We start from the raw sequence: 17,658 nt of genomic DNA on the forward strand, positions 1-17,658 counted from the left end.
TTATTTATTGATGTACCGATCTTCTAGGCATCTTCTCTGGGTGGGTCGCAGATGTATCCAAGGCCTTTCTCTTTGGTTGAGGGGTTTAGGATGGATTCACTTTCCCTTGATAATTTATTCCCAGTTTGCTGGGTCACTGGTAATGGATTTGTCCATATGCTGCGTGCCCTTAGTCTCTATTGTTAGATTAGTTAATGGTTCCCCTGGTATTCCTCCCCTGGGAGGGAGCAGTAATGCGCTTCCTCGTGTCCTTTTTATATGTACCGTGTGCAGCATCTTCTGAGTTTTTTTTCTTTTCTGTTTCTGTACATAAAGAAATCTGTCCTGTCACGTTATGATATTATCCGCTAGATTGAGACATTCCAGTCACTTTGAGAACATCTCGCATTAATCTGTAAACGTATGGTGCGCACTCCCCCCGACTCCAGATAAAGATTACCTTCTACTGCTGGACAAATAGAGATCAATCTGCAAATGATCAGTCATGATGGTGTCTCCGAGCCGCTCGCTGATCAAGGTCAATTTGTAGGTTGTTGAAGCATGAAGAGTTTCCGATGCTGATGTGCAGGACTTTTCATTGAGTCACTGGCAATTGCCACTAGAGACGAAAGGGAATTCTGGATATCGCTGAAATAACATGATTTATACACCACACTTTGTGTGTAATAGCCCGGTTGTATGGAATCCGAGGATACATGATAGATTTTATACCCAGTATTATAAAAGATACAGTTGTGCTGGATTGTCTGGGTATTGCATATAGGATATGGCACTGATAGCAAAAGAACATCATTTTTATATATTATACGTACATACAGTGCTGTTGTGTTGGGCCTCTATCAATCTAATTTTATTGACCCATCTTAAGGATGGGTAGGAATACACACAAAAAAGCCCTTTAATTTTTGAAATAGCAGATGTATAGTACTATTATTTGGCCACCCAATTACATAGCACTTCTAATAGGGTACTGGGATATGGCTAATAGTAGTCCATAGTTATATAAACCATACGAGTGGAGGATGGGGCAGCAGGGCATCATCATTCAGCAGAAGGCATCATCATTCAGCAGAAGGGACAGCAGCACAGGGCATCATTCAGCAGAAGGGACAGCGGCACAGGGCATCATTCAGCAGAAGGGACAGCGGCACAGGGCATCATTCAGCAGAAGGGACAGCGGCACAGGGCATCATTCAGCAGAAGAGGCAGCAGAGGGCATCATTCAGCAGAAGGGGCAGCAGGGCATCATCATCATTCAGCAGAAGGGACAGCAGCACAGGGCATCATTCAGCAGAAGGGGCAGTAGCGCAGGGCATCATCATCATTCAGCAGAAGGGGCAGCAGCACAGGGCATCATTCAGCAGAAGAGGCAGCAGCGCAGGGCATCATCATTCAGCAGAAGGGGCAGCAGGGCATCATCATCATTCAGCAGAAGGGGCAGCAGCACAGGGCATCATTCAGCAGAAGGGGCAGCAGCACAGGGCATCATCATCATTCAGCAGAAGGGACAGCATCATTCAGCAGAAGGGGCAGTAGCGCAGGGCATCATCATTCTGAAGAACGGGCAGCAGTGCAGGGCATCATCATTCAGCAGAAGGGGCAGCAGGGCATAGTCATTCTGCAGAAGGGGCAGAAGCACTGGGCATCATTCAGAAGAACGGGCAGCAGCGCATCATCATTCAGCAGAAGGATGTGCCAAACCTATTTCATATGCAGTAGAGGTGGAGGAAGAAGTGAAGGTGGTGAAAGTAAGGCCACCTGGGACTTGAAGGTGCTTTGATTCATGTTGCTGTTCACAAAGAACAAGATGATATCCGTATGGTTTTTCATGCAGCTTTGATCTGGCGAGTGCTAGTGAATGTACATCAATAAACCCTTCTCCCATTGGGCAAAATGTAATTTTGAAGCAGCTTACTGTAAAGTGTAATCTATACCATTATCTGTGGCCTGTATTTCACTTCTTCAAATGCCACAATGCCATCTAGCAATAAAGGGGTTGTCCAAGATCTGAAACCCTCTGATACTGCTAACACATCCACAGGACAGGTAATCGGTATCATTGGTCAGGGTCTGACGCCCGAACCGATCAGCTGGTGAAGACATTGGTAGCCACAAGCTGAAGTAGCCCTTCTTCTATTCAAGTGAAAGGGAGTGGGGCTACAGTGTACGGAGATCGGTTTGGGTGTCGAACCCCCACTGATCTAATGACCTTTCCAGTGGACAGGTCATCATCCGATAGCTTGAAGTCCCTGGACATACCTCTTATTGTCATCTGGACATTTTTTCCTTACCATAAACCTTGTAATTTTCTGAATTGAAATGAAGTGGATCCTACAAATGCTGAAGACTGACCACTGAACATTTTTTGCTTGAAGTCATTTTGCAGATCCTGGACAGAAAAATAAGCAGATGGCCACACTATTGGGAAACCGCAACGGTTTTGGAAATCGCAGTCTGGCTTCTGCGCATATTTTTCCACAGTGTTTAAATGTGATTCTCTAGAATTACGTGTTCGCGCCACGTAGGACCCCGGCCTTAAGGACACTTTAAGATTGATTGATCACCTATCCAAAGGATAGGCCATCAAAGCTAGTGGGAGTCCCAAGTGTCAGTTTAGATGAGTGGTGCAGACTCCTCATGAACAACTAAGCACTGCGCCTTACCTTTTTGGCATCTAATCTTGGTTTTATGACCCAATCCATTCATTTGAATGGGACTGAGCTGGAAACTGGTCATGTGACCGGGCTGGAGGCCTGGGTTATATAGTTACATAGTAGATGAGGTTGGATGAAGACATCAGTCCATAAAGTCCAACCTATAACCCTACAATCCCTACAGTGTTGATCCAGACTAAGATTAAGAACATGTCAGTAGAAAACCATGGATGAATATGGCTTTTCCAAAAAATGTAAAACCCATAACGTGTAATATTATTGTATTGGTAACTGTTTACGCAGAGAATTTGGAACTCTGTATTGGATAACAGTAGCCCTAGCCACACAGTATGCAATTCATCTGTTCAGAAATTTGGTCGTAAAAACAATAGAAATTCACTTTACATTTCGAGTTGTAAGCGGCTGTCGTCATGAGATTCTACTTCAAACACTCTGAATACATTGAAATTTCAGCTTCTACCTTTTTCCAGGGTGTGAAACCAGCAAGCTTTGAGAAAGTGTCAGACCCTGAAATCAAAGAGATAATTGGGGAATGCATCTGCAAGAACAAGGAGGAGAGGTGAGGAGGGGGCTGCCTGATCTGTGTAATGTAAATGTCACCCTGGTAATTACTCTTCACATTTACCATTGCAATATTTGCCCATAAAATGCAGACTCTGCAGAGGATAGCCCCAGGATCTCAAAAGAGAGCTTCTCCTATCGACCAGTCACCACATTGAGACAGCTCAGGCCCGGCAATTTATTTTCTGTGAGTCAGCTAAAGCGTGGACAGGCCTGGTAAATAAATCCACTGGTAAAGGTGCATTTAATAGCTAGAACAAATAACCTATAGAGGAAAGAAAATGCTGCGCCTTGGAAGGGCTTTCTATTTTGGAGGCCTAAGTAAAAGCTCTTGGGGCCCGTGCACACGGAGTTAACGTGAGCGCATTTTAGGTTAATACACGTGTATAGAATACATGTAAATGTGACGCTGTTTTTTTAAAATGTGTAAAAATATTTCATTGAAGTCAATGGGAGTGTTATTTTAACACGTGTATTCTATACACTTGTATTATGCTAAAATGCGCTCGCGTTAACTCCGTGTGCACGGGCCCTTAGTTCTACAGGATCTAGCCTAGATTTCAGGTATAACTCATCACCTTTAGTAAATTATTAGGTCTAATCCAATCCCCAATGCATGTTTTAGGATTTTTGTTTTTCTTCCTGATGTACACTATATGCTAAGAATATGACGTATACCCTGAATTTACAGTCCTGATGTGTTTGTTGTATGACATACAGTTGCACATGTCGTCCATTGAATTCTATTGCAAAAAGAATATACAACTCCAAATATGTTACGTTTCTTGATTGATTAGGGATTTTTTGGCATCCATTGTCTTAGTATTTTGGCCTCATTTTATAGTCTTTGGACGTATACCGGTACTTTTCTTCTTCTGAACATGCCTTCTCCAGTGTCCCTTACGTTACAATTCAGTGATAGGTGCATGTAGATGGCCCAGTCATCCTGCATACACTACACTGACAATGCCATTCCTCAGGATACGCAATGTCATTGTATGCAATTTGACATTGGATCCTTGGAGGGCGCTGTTCTTCCTGCCTTTTGTGTTTAGTATTCACCTTTTCGTGACCACATAGTGAATGGATGTTACCATGGAAATTCATCAAATTTAATGCTAAGGATTAGGTTAGTGCAGATAAGCAATACGGATGCTGAACACGCTCGGATCCAAGCAAGGAGAGTTCATGGTAATGTCATAGTCTGTTGACGTGCTAGTATGTCCTGAATGCATATCTTACAGATCTGTGGCTTTGCACCGTTGTTGTAGTTCAGATTTTCAACATCATGACTGCTTATTGTCACTTCTGAAGCATTGGCGGTGGTCTAGGATTGGAAAACATGGCCTGTGATATGGCAGCTCAGTTTAGTTTATACCGCAATACCGCACACGACCTGTAGACAGGTACTGCACTATTTAAAAAGAATGTGTGTGTGTGTGTGTGTGTGTGTGTGTGTTTTTTTTGTTTTTTTCCCTGTTTAGGTTCAAAATGGCTCCCATCTTCTCTGCCAGGAATATATATATGACACCTGTAATATAAAAATGAAATTCTCTTTCCCTCATATTGGAATTATTGGTGTATGACAATGGGTTTAGTAATGTAGTAATCTTAGTATATTGAAATGAAATGGCTTCACTCTTGGTGAATGAACTTGGATCACATTTTTTTTACAACTTGGATTTCTCTGTTTCAGATATGAAATTAAAGATTTATTAAGCCATGCTTTCTTTGCTGAAGACACTGGGGTGAGGGTGGAGCTTGCAGAGGAAGACCACGGCAGGAAGTCCACGATTGCCTTAAGACTGTGGGTGGAAGACCCTAAGAAGTTGAAAGGAAAACCCAAAGATAATGGAGCCATTGAGTTTACTTTTGACTTGGAGAAGGAAACCCCAGAAGATGTTGCACAAGAAATGGTAAACCAGTTTTGTATATTGAAGCTTTATGTATTGATCAAGCAGGTAGAAGATGCACCAAGTTTATCAAAGTGTCTCTCGTGTGATAGATTTGGAGAATCTGGCAAGTGGCTAGTCCTACAATTTTAAGGGCAGTTTGAGGTTTGGGCCAGGGGAAGTACTTAAGGTTGGTTTCCGGGCTTTAATTGATTACCTACCCTTAGGATAGATCATCAGTAGAGATCTGACACCTGGGATCCCTGTGGATCAGCTATTTGAAGATGCTGCAGCATTGTGCTCCAAGGGCCATGTGATATCACATTCATTGTTCACATATCCTGATCACAGCTCAGTCCCATCAAGAGAATGGGCTGAGCTGTGATACCAAGCCACTGTGCTTGGTTTTCTGTGTAGAGGTAAAAGTGCACTACCAAACGCAGCAGTCTTTGTGCAGCTGATCTGTGTGGGGGGCCCCAGGTGTTAGGTCATCATCTGAAGATTGGAAGGGGTCTATCCTAAAGATAGGTCATCCGTTATTAAGCCTTGAAAACCCCTTAAACATCCTTATTTTACCACCTTAATTTTTTTTTTTTTATCTGTGAGATGAAGCCCAAATTTTGGATTTCCGCCGTTGGCTTTTATTCCCTTCCCCTTTAATGCGCTCCTTTATAAAACCATATTTCTATTGTGGCTTGACACAGAAATTGAAGGAACGCTTTTCAATCTCAAACATTTAATTGTCTTGTAGTTGATGGGCAAGAATCTCTTCCCATGCATATATATGGAGCATTTTATGTAAGATTTATGACTTTGTTATTTACATAGTTTACAGTACTTACAAGATCAAGTATTAGATGCCTAGGAAATGGTTTAACAACAAGGGAAGAAAATTGCTTTTTCTAATTGGATCAATGCCATGTTTGTATTCTAAGAGGACATCGACAGAGGGATCAATCATCCTTCTGATCACCACGAGGATGACGTCCTTTAGGGAGCTAATGCAGGCGGCGCAGCACAAGTGGCCAGCGATGCTGGAGTAGCCATCCTCTTAGTGATGGGGCTCACGTTGACTCTGCATCAGGAAATCAATGATCATGCAGAGCGAGCAAGAAGTGAGCCGGGTGGTCAAGCATTCTTCTCCTGAAAGATTGTTAGCTTTAGAGTTTCAACCCCTGGTTAAGTAATGCCCTACACTTAGTAATTTATGGACCAAGCCCTCCACTTTTACTACCCTGAATAAAAAGTTAGGTGTTTTATCGGAGAGGCATTGTTGCTACAAAAAAGATTTTTACTAAATTACTTGTATAGCTCCATCATAATCTTGCCGCACTCTTACAGCCATTGTGGTCACTGTCCCATATAGGGCTCACAATCTACATTCCCTATCTGTATGTCTTTGTGAGCGTTTCCTCTGGGTACTCCGGTTTCCTCCCACACTCCAAACATACAAGCTCCTTGCAGATGTTTTCCATGTCAGGATGTGAACCCAGGATTCCAGCGCTGCAAGGTGCAGTGCTAACCACTGAGCCTCCATGCTTTCCTGGAATATCCCTTTTAACTCTTTAAGCGATCTCTGCATCACAAGGAAAAATGGCAGAATTTGTTCCCTAAACAGTCCTGGCACTATATTCTTTTTCCTTAAAATCAATAAATAAAAAATTGCAAAATTTAAATTTATTTTGCATGCTCTATTCCTTAAAGGGCCAATAGCACAATCCTGAGCTTCTCTGCTGTCCTTGGAGTCTCAAGCGCAGCATTGCACATACTCTTACATACTTTCTATGTACCCATGTTCCACTAACTGTATCTATCCAAGGATCTGCTGAATACTGAGTAAGGCCTCGTTCACATCAGCGTTTGTATTCCATCCGCATGAGGAACCCCCAAATAGAATACCGAACGCAACTGCAAGCGGTGTGCCAGAGAAAGCACATAAATCCCCATAGACTATAATGGGGTCCGTGTGCTTGCTGCCAGATCTCCGCAGGGACCATGTGGACAGGAAAGTAGTTCCCAATCTACTATCCTGTCCGCACGATTCGTGCGGGCAGCACACAGACCCCATTATAGTCTATGGGGTCCATGTGCTTTCTCTGCACAGCGCTTGCAGTTGCGTTCGGTATTCCATTCGGGGGGTACCCATGCGGACTCCCCCAGACAGAATACTAACGCAGATGTGAACAAAGCATAAGGGTGTACAAGGCTGAGTTTAGTGCTTTTGCTTCTTCACTTCAGTGAGGGGTCTCCTGGACCATCTGTCTTTCATAAATGGTCATTATAACCCATCCCAGAATTTTCTGTAACTGGAGATGACCATTAGGAGTTACATATTGTTGACTCCTATCTTGGTTTTGATTTGTTGCATAGCTAGACATATTTACTTTCAGGGGTCTGGGAAAGTTGGGTGATACCAGTGCAGACAATATTACCCTGACCTTATTGGTTATTGTCCAGCATAGATGGGGAAATGTGTAGCTAAAAAGCAAAAATTAGACACAAACTATTCTGTACAGATTACTGTTGGTACGTAGAAAACATTGATTTGTGTCGTGGTAAGTCAATAGCACAATTCAATGTACAGATCGATTCAGACTTGGATATAAATCATAATAAAACTGTCATCTTTTAAGGTTGAATCAGGATTTTTCCATGAGAGTGATGTGAAAATTGTTGGAAAGTCAATACGCGATCGAGTGGCGTTAATCCAATGGAGACGGGCAAGGATTCGGGAAGAGAATGGTGACCCTGAAGGGTTGGAACAAATGAATGTGCCGCAGACACCACTTGCCCCATTGGCCCATTCTTCCCATATAGGTCAACATATATTAAATGAAGGAGATGAAATAGAGACTGACCAGCATTCGTTTTTGCCCAAACTACCCGCCAGCATTACTTCAGTAGCTTGTAAGTATTTGTTCCTGACACATGACTGTACAAGAAGATTCTGAACTGCTCTTATCTTATCTTGTATAAAGGTCCTTCACTGCATCCATGTTCTTATCTATAGGGGCTACCACTTTAAAGGTTGAGTAAAATGGACACTGAACAATGTGGGTCCCTGTTACTGTAACTTTCTACTGCTTTATACAAACTGATTCAAAGAGCAAAGTAATCCACAGATCCCAGTGCACATAATCCTTATATCTTGTCCATAAAATTCCTGGATTGCCAAGTATTTAAATAAGACCAGTCGCAGCTTTTTCTATCTTTACATAGAAATAGAGAAGCTTCTTTGTAATTTGACTCTAAATCTATTAGCAGCAGAAAAGACGTTACAGCTTTTCCTCCCCTCTACAGCAGTAATGCTCAGCATTGGATTTCTCAACATTTATTTTAGACAAGTACACGCTATATAAATTTTAAATCAGATTTTTGTTTTGTTTTTATCCAACATAAAAAAACAAAAATCCCTGTCTGAAATAAAAATTGGTGTGACCTTAATAGCTATTTATACAGCTTAAGGTGAATCTGATTCAAAATTCATTCTACATTTTGATCCCTATAGATGTGCATACTGCCTGAGGAGCACATACCACTGGTTGAGAACCTACGGTCTTAACTTTGTATACTCCTGTAGTTTCTCCAAAAATTCTATAACCTCTGAAGGAGCATGCCATGTTAGCCATACACGACTGAGATATCCAGGGCCAGTTTTGTCTGGAGTTGAGAAAATGACTAACAACTTCAGCTTCAGTATAAAATAAATTTTAATTTATGTAATTTTGTGTAATTCATTAGATGTAGCGTGTGTTACATATTTAATTTTTTTCACAGAAATTCAATCACTGGCTTTTTTTTTTTTTTTTTTTTTTTTAATTCTCATTTACTTGCTTTAAAAATGTTATAAATACAGAACAAAATACATACTATGTGCAACAACAGGAGGGCCCCACCGTGCAGGGAAGGTCAGACAGCCTAGAAATAAGAACTAAAAAAGGAAAAGTGTACAGAGGGGAAAATCCAAAGTATGGTCAGGAGGAGGGACGGAGGGAAAGGAAGGTGAGTTTTCAGGGGCGTTTACTCCAGACAGAAGTTGACTTATTGGCATTAATGTGTGAAGTTTGGTGGGTACATGGTGCCAGAGGGAGGAAGTATGGGCAAGGCGAAAAAGTGTTCAAGTCTGATTTCCAGTGACCGAGGTAGCGCAGAGAGTGGAAAATGGGGGAGGGGTGACTCCAACATGGACATGTGGGATGGGCCGGTGCAACATGATCTGCCATCCATCTGAATATAGAAACTCAAACTCTATTTTAGAGCAGGTATTACTGAAGGAGATTGACAGGGAGGTTAAGAGGAGTTGATTTGCCCTCCAGAATCCCAAGAGGGCACAGAGTCCTGTATGAAGATCCAGATGGAGGAAATGAGAAGCTCTGTACCCATCTGCCCGGAACCAGCACAAGAATCCAGGGTCTTCCATACCTGGTAAAAGATCTAGATTATGGAGAGCTGGAAACATCAGAGAGGGTCGTGCAGCTTTTTAATGAATTAGAGGAGCTTTACTGCTTCTGTCTGACCATGGCTGTCAGCCGTTTAGTAAGGAATTGTGTAGGGGTCAGATTCAGGCTGTGGAAAAATAGAAGTCGTAGTCTGCCGTTTGGCCCACGGACTCCGCAGCCCTGGTAGAAATACAGTTCACCATTATGTTTGCTGTATTACAGCTTTTTACAAAAAATCTATTGGAATACTGTTATCTGCACAAGGACGAAGTGTGAGCTAAAGAGAAAAACCTTTTTCATACTGAATCTCGACATGTATTGTTTTATAGATTTGCTCACCCTGGACAACACAAATACTTTATGGTTTATGGGTGACCAAATTTATATGGCCCTAGTCCTTTGCATGACAGTGTTCATCATTATTTGCCTGTTTGAACTCCACTTGGCTTTTCAAAGGTCGGATTGATAAATGGTTGCAAATGCTTCATGACAGGGCGCTCGTCTTCCTATTACTTGTTGACCTTAACGCTTTGTACACAGGAGATATCTGCAGGTTAGTTTGCTTTGTCTTGTAGATTCGGGTTGGTAACTAGGTACATTATGGTGCAAACACAAGCTGTTTCTATACTGACATTTACCTCTATGTCCATCACTGCACAAGTTCATTATGTATGTACAATATGTATACATTAATGCTGACATGTCTAATAAGGCAGAACATGTCTATTACTTGAGCAATAAATGCAGAATGTATTTAGAGTTCCAGAGGAATAAAAATCCTTACGTTTATTAATCTTTGGACATATCTGAAGGATGTTTACCCTGAAAAGAAGAGTCGTATCACATTAATAACCTCATCCAAACAAGGAAGAGGTAATTTGTGAAAGAATCTGCTTTGTTTTAGAAATCCATCACCTCATTCAGACCCCAAGCAAGGCATCAATAGACTGTGACCGATTATACTTTTAATATTAAACTGCATTATTTTGTGGGTGCCTTCATGCAATTATGCATCAAAGTGCAACATTTTGTAAAATATTTGTGACTACAAGCCTAACCCAAGTAGAGCCAACATCAGACAGCATGGTTGGTACTGAATCTCCACCATTCACTTGGATGGCTGTGTGTCATCTAACATTGGCCATCCATATTAGAGGAGTGTTGGCCGAACCTGCTGATTTTGGATGGCAGTTTGCTTAGTCTCTGTTCCATCCCCATTAGGTGGATGTTTGCTAAATCTGCCGATTTTATGAGATTGGCCAACCATCCAATGTGTATGGCGTTGTTCTGTCTACCCTCATCCCTTTTCCTAGTGACAGATTTTGGAGAATAAAAGGGTTGGGCATGTTGAGTGTTAACATGCCTGATCCTTTCAATTTTAGGTGCGATAAGCTGAGGTGTCTGGCACTTAGGGTTGTAGAGTTGGTACGTCAAACCTCCAACTTGGACTCCTGCTCAGACTCTGACTCCTCCATAAATGGCGACCGTCATGGTCAGTCAAACTGCAGAGCTCCTCTAATTCACAAAATAACAATGAAGTGGCCGGATTCCTGCGAGTAAATATGTAACAAACTACACATCTAGTTATACAATGCTAATAATTTTAGAATTAAGAATAATCCATTTTATATTGAAACTGAAGTCTGTTATTTATTTATTTATTTTTTTCCCCGATTCCACCCAAATCTGACTCCTTCCTCTGAGACTCTGCTACATGAGAACACATGCGCACCTAGACCAGCTGTACAGGTATATTTGGGAGGAGGGGTTAGCAGTGGTACTGGCACAAGTGTACATGGCCAGCCTTAGGTGGTCCTCATACTTGAGCCGTGTGTCCTTCACCGGACATTGGTTATGTAAAGCTGGTCTTGAATCTTAAAATCATGTTATGTATCAGGGGGATGAAAAAAAATCTCCAGTAAGCTCATGTTATCCATATTCCTCGTATACTGAGGTCTCAGATTGCATTTGATTTCATTACAGGGCAATGAATTGTCTTGCTCGTTCTACATCAGAAGCTGCAGGAAATATCTGCCAGTAGGGAAGCCATTAACCTCTTGGATTCCTTATGAGTTTCTAATCTATTTCATACTAATAAACACATACAATGTTTAGCCTGGAAATATAATACCTTCAAAACAACATTTACTGGAAACGGCCATAGAAATATATTATATGTTCTAGAGCAATAGTGGGTGACATCCAGCCCTTGAGCACCCACCCTGTATCTACTTAGTCACAGACAGAAGCTGTTATCTGTCAGAGTAGTAAAATTCATTCTTGGAGGTTATCCAGCCCAATTTTTCATTTTCAACTTGAGTGAGGGGGAGATGGGGAAAAAACAAAAAAAAAATCCCCTTATTCTCCTGTCCCCGCTCTCCTGTGTCCTCCCAGCATGGTCCGGTCCTGCTCCTTAGCTTTCGTCTTATGTTGGAAGTCCCTATCAGCTATGACGCCCCATGTCTCCAGTCTGCTGCTTTAAGGGTTTCTAGTGTAGAACGAGAAAATTAATGCTCAAACTTAATTTTTAATTTTTTTTTTTTTTTCGGCATCATCTGAACTACTAAATAGCTTTTCACTTATTGATATTCCATAGGTATTTCAATAGTTAGTCTTCTTGAACTGCACCAATATTAACGGGCTCTATATCCTCCATTGAGGGGAGACATGGCTTCTTCTTCCAAAAGGCTGAATGTTTCTTTTGCCAAGTGTGTGGTTTTTTTTTTTTTTTTTTTTAAAACTTGAGGCCATATCTAGTTAAATTAGTTCGATGAATGCACAAATCCATCCTATAATCTTACCATGTTCATACAAAGGAACGCAAAAAAAACCTCCACAATCCAAATCTGTCATTTGGACTGGACTAAATCCCTGGATCAACACTAGACTAAGTCTCCTGACTCGTCATAAACATGCATGCTTAGTAAGATTGTAATACAATATGACTACATACATGCAACCTCTTCACGTCAAACAAGGGACATGGGCATTAGCTATTTTACAGGTTTTGGAGGGTGTTGAAGATCATATCCATAGCCACCCTAATGTAATAGTTTTTTATTAGAGGGTGTTTTGATATGACATAGTAACCCGGTTCCATAAAGTGGAAAGACTCCAATCCATTGACAGGTCACCCAATAATCTTACATGTAATTGGTTTCAGCACCTTGGAGAGCACAGAAGTCCTAGTCTTGGTTGTCATCCAGTGAGTTTTTAGAAGAGATGTCAGTGTGTATTTTCCTTCCGTTATAGAATTATTAGCAGTACATGATAAATGTCTTTGGTCATTTTCTTCATTGCTGTGTTCAATCTGAAAGTCGTAATGTAAATATCAGCCTGTCAACCAAGTGAAAGGATTTGTTTGCACCCTTTGTCCCGGCCATAGTGACGGTAAAGATTAATTATTCCTTTGTGGCTGAAAACTGAAGCAGTGTATAGCTGAAAAATCGCAGCGCTGCTCACTTAGTGGCAGAGGTGGAAATTAAATAAAAGGACATTTCATTTTTACACCAGCTTTCAGTCTTGTGTTGGACAGAAAAGAATAGCATTAACCAAGGCCAAAGCTGAAATCTAATTGAGAACAAAGTAACTGGCAGCTTCCAAATTGCATAACAGTAGTGTCAGTCACAACCGTATAATACAGCTGTGTGCATGAGCCCTATTGTGTCTACAGCGCTCTCCATCTGTCATATAAAAGGCTCATTGAGCCTTAAGGCTGTGCTCCCAGAATCAGTCTCCCATTGTTTTCAAAGGGAGGCAGGGATTGCGGAAAAAAGGAGCGTCCTGCGTGATCTTGTTGCGTTTTCCGCAGCTACTGCATTGGCATCCCGTCTGTTACACCACGGCAAAAACGCCGGTGGCGGAAAATGAAGAGGAATTCCTTTTCGTTTTCCACCATGGGAACATACCCTTAAAAGATACCATTTTAAATCTCAATTTGTAGACAAAGGTTAAATATTTCTGAATTATTTTTTTTTAATTTTAAAATATATATATATATATATATATATATATATATATATATATATATATATATATAAATTTTTTTTTTTTTTTTTTTTTTTTTTTTTTTCTTTCTTGTCTTGATCGGTTGCCAGTGGATATGACCATGAATGCAGGATCTGTATGGTCTACCATTTGTTAGAATCCCAGCCACGATTTCCTTATCTTTTCATGTCTCCATTGTCCACATTCGCTATTTCTGCCACCTGGGTTGGCAACTGATCAAGACGAGACTCCATCTGTCTACAAAACGTAATAGTCTCATCTCCAACCACTGTCTGCCGAACACTTGTCCGACACCCGTTACTCCTGGCACCTCTGTACACATTGAAATCGCATGAATTGCTGGCCAAGCAACCCATTCAAAGGGAATAAGATAATCCTATCCAATTTTTCTCCTGATGTCCCATCAAGAGAGGACCACCATAAACCTAAACCAAACACCAGAGAAATTGTCAGAACTCTTCTGTATATGGAAGCTTTCTGTACCTCCTGTATGAATCTGGCTTCTTATGAAGACGTATGGAGGATTTTCTGCTAGCTTCTGTATAAATCTAAGAGTAAATATGATGGAGTCCGATGGAACATGCCATAAATGTTTACGGGGTAGTATACGCTTTCTAAAAGCATTGCTTCTGATTTGGAAATGGCATGTACGGCAACACTTGGACAGTACAGCTCTTTACACAAAGATCTGTCCGCAGTATGTGACTTTGGCCATTGAACATTGTTGGAAATCCAAATTTTATAGTCCTATTCTTAATTTCCCTTTAATATTTTTGATGTTTCTGAAAAATTCCCCAAGAGTCGTATATTAATGATGGTAGTACTTAGGCAGCTTTTGCTAAGATTGCTCCAAAACTAGACCCCCAAATTGTGCCGAATCGGTAGGATCTATATTGACTGCTCCCCCCCCCCCCCCGCTAACACTTTATTTATATATGAATGGTCTCCTCCTTGCAATAAAATACGACAAAACAAGTATATACAGTATAATGTCTGAGCGTTCAAAAATGTTATATAAACCAAAACTATTGTGAAAGGACATTTTTGCCAAAACCAATGTGTACATATAGATGAGCTTAAAGAGTATAATTATTTGCTAATTTTATTTTTTTATTTTTTTGACAGCATGTAATTTGTTTTGCTTTTTATCCTGGCTTTGCTTTGACAGCTGACAGCACATTTGACAGTGGTCAGGGGTCTACAGTGTATTCGGATTCACAAAGCAGTCAGCAAAGTGTAATTTACTCCTCTCTGCCAGACTCTCTACCGCCTGCGGTCCAGCGAGTGTACAGTCCACCCATCATCGAGGGCCAGGCTCTATCACAGAGTCCTCAGCATCAGCTGGGGCAATACCAGCAAGCTGCAACAGTAAGTGTCTTTGTGTTGCTTAAGGAAGAATTAAAGTCGTGTTCCAGTCAAAAGCATTTATTACCAGATGGTCAAAGTTAGATTGGTGTCAGTCCTCGCATTGGGCTCCCCACTGATCTCTAGAATGAAAGACCGTGGTGGTCCCCCATTCCTTCCTACTTGCATGACCTTTTGGTTGTGGTCCTGCTGGGACTCTGCTCCTGTGCGTAGGTAATAAAAGTTTTTGACTGTAATGCCCCCTTTTTAAGCTTATATTTGATATTTTGGTATGTTCTGAATTTCATGTAATTTTTTTTGTTTTGTTTTTATTTGCTGGAAATTCAGCAAAATATTATTGTCCCACCCTTTGTTAAAGAACTTTTTGATTCAGGAGTTTCCTTTCGGTGCCCCCTGTTTAGTAAACCCTGCATGGGTTACACTGACTGTCAAACAATATGTAGTAATTCAGTAGTTGAAACGTCAAACCCTGACAAGTGCTATATGTCCTGCTCAAAATGCGCTAATGTTGGATGTCCAAAGCTATTTCTGAATACTGCTCACTACGACACCAGGAACACTCTTCCTTGTGAGCAGTACAAGTCCTCGAACAGTGACGTTTCTTCAAGATTCCTCTCCTCTGACAAATGTGACAATGTTGACCAAAACCTTCTTCACGTGACTCCACATTCGTGTTCCACACTCCGCAGACATAGTGATCCTGCTGTGACTTCTAGTACAAGGACGGATTTGATGGCTTCAGTTTCTGCTGAAGATCCGCCAGATACCAAAAACCTAACGCTAAGATCCATGAAGACCACACAAAACTACAACCCTTGCCCAGCATGTTCACAAGAATGGAGACCTCCACAGAGGTCGTCTTCCTTTCGCTCTTCACTTTCTTCGACTCCTTGTTTATGTGATCTTGAGAAATATTATAGGCCCTTGCCGCTTCACAGAGGACAAGGGCAGAGTCTAGATATTTCATGTCTCCATGAGCTACTAAAAGTTATCATGAACCAGAAGACGACCTCTTTGAGAGTACCATTGCCAGTATTTTTGGGTGTTCATGAATTGCACAACCTCGGAGAAGAAAAATATATGATACCGCTTACTGGGGACAACCATTTTGGAAGGTCCTGGAAATCAAACTCTTCCACAGAAGTCAGTTGGAAGAAGTCTTTTACTGGAAGAGATGGCTGCCATGTGGTAGGTCAAATGACTGTTTTTGTCATCCCCATGTCTTTCCAAGGAATAGGCGAGATCCTTGACTTAACCATGTACACTTTTGCTTGGTCTGTAGTGACCCCCTTGTCTTGAATGCGGAGACTGTTACTACCTCTTCTTCTCCTTCGCTATCCCTTCTTGTTTTAAAGTGCTAATTATTCTGTGATTTTTGTCAAGTGTCCTAAAAAGCCTGTTATTTGTTTAAGTGGAAAAAAGGCGTAGGAGAGAAAATGATCATTCAGTAGCATCCTTAGCTAGTGCGAGACCCAAGCCGCATCTGATTACACATGCAGTGCTGCAGAACCGGCCTGCCTCTCTCATTTCCTCTCTGCATGAAGCAATAACCTAGGCAGTTTGATTGAGAGCAGTAATTAAAAAACTTGCACACTCGGCAAAAACAGGCAACCAATAAATTAGGCATTGAAATGTGGTCTCGGACAGAAACCACTCTCCTGGACCTTTTTATCAGCTGATAATTTCTTCCCATGATTGGAGCCTGCCAGGCATTTCCTGCCCTTTGCAGAAAAAGACAGAAACACATATTCTATGCATTAAACCACCGACGTTGCCTGCTTGCTCGCGTTCGCTTGTTTAATTGGCTCATTTACTGAGCTGATCTTTTAATCACATTTGGCCATGTGCAGTCATCTCCTGTCTCCAGATGTCTGTCCAAAAAAGAGATTCAATTATTCAGATCCTACGCCCCTGAATATTTAGTATCCATCAGATGGGATTGCCCCTGTCTGCTCATGCATGTGTCTGTCCCGCAATCTATTTTTAAGCTGTTGATACAGAACATTCTCCAAGAGGCGGAAATTAACCTCGGCTCCTGCCGCTTCCCCAGCTGAAGGTTGCTGTGCCAAGACATCAAGCCTCCACGATCTGCCACTTTTGATTGAAAATTTTTTAAGAAAACCAAGGCGGAAGAAAGTTAACATGTACTGTTATCTAGCGTCACAAGGAATTTAACTGGGAACTTGTGTTATGGCTGCTGAGTATTCTGTGCAGGGATGTAGATTTATGGTCAAAGGATTAAGATGTATGCCAATTTTTATTTATTTATTTTTCCCAGTTTGAAAAATGACATTTTGGCATTGAGATTTTTTGTATTTTTTGCAAAACTATGAATTTTTGGCCAAATTAACATTACTTTTGTATTGCTTAAAGGGGTCATGACACTGAGCATATTTATCCTCTATCCATAGGATAAATGATAACTAGCTGATCATTGGGGGTCTGGCTTTTGAGAGGGGGCTGTTTTTACCCCAGTGTGAATTCAACCTGAATATAGCAAGGCCTGAAAGTAGGCATGGCTCTTCTGCACAAGATGTACTTGCGTCCCCGCTCATTTCAATGGGAGCGCCGAAGATGTTCAAAGTACAGCACTCAACTATCTCAGACACTCACATTGAAGTGAATAGGAACACAGATATGTCCCATCCAGCAGGGGCACGTCAGCATTCACCCTAGCTGATCAGGGGTAAAACGCCCCATTCTCAGGATGTCGGCAGT

General features: G+C 41.4%; 1 protein-coding gene across 6 annotated transcripts in view; it reads left to right on the forward strand.

Annotated features, from left to right (window-relative positions):
- Window positions 1-17,658, forward strand: part of WNK2 (WNK lysine deficient protein kinase 2) — a 117,263-nt gene that overhangs the window by 58,686 nt on the left and 40,919 nt on the right. For 5 of the 6 annotated variants that reach the window (XM_075287137.1, XM_075287134.1, XM_075287136.1 and 2 more), the window contains exons 6-10: window positions 3,146-3,234; window positions 4,933-5,152; window positions 7,762-8,035; window positions 14,744-14,943; window positions 15,268-16,128. In XM_075287137.1, coding sequence (XP_075143238.1) covers window positions 3,146-3,234; window positions 4,933-5,152; window positions 7,762-8,035; window positions 14,744-14,943; window positions 15,268-16,128 — 1,644 coding nt within the window. The remainder of the gene's footprint in view (window positions 1-3,145; window positions 3,235-4,932; window positions 5,153-7,761; window positions 8,036-14,743; window positions 14,944-15,267; window positions 16,129-17,658) is intronic. The other variant, XM_075287139.1, reaches the window with a different exon arrangement.

The sequence above is a fragment of the Leptodactylus fuscus genome, chromosome 9, assembly GCF_031893055.1.
Source record: "Leptodactylus fuscus isolate aLepFus1 chromosome 9, aLepFus1.hap2, whole genome shotgun sequence".
NCBI classification, from domain to species: domain Eukaryota; kingdom Metazoa; phylum Chordata; class Amphibia; order Anura; family Leptodactylidae; genus Leptodactylus; species Leptodactylus fuscus.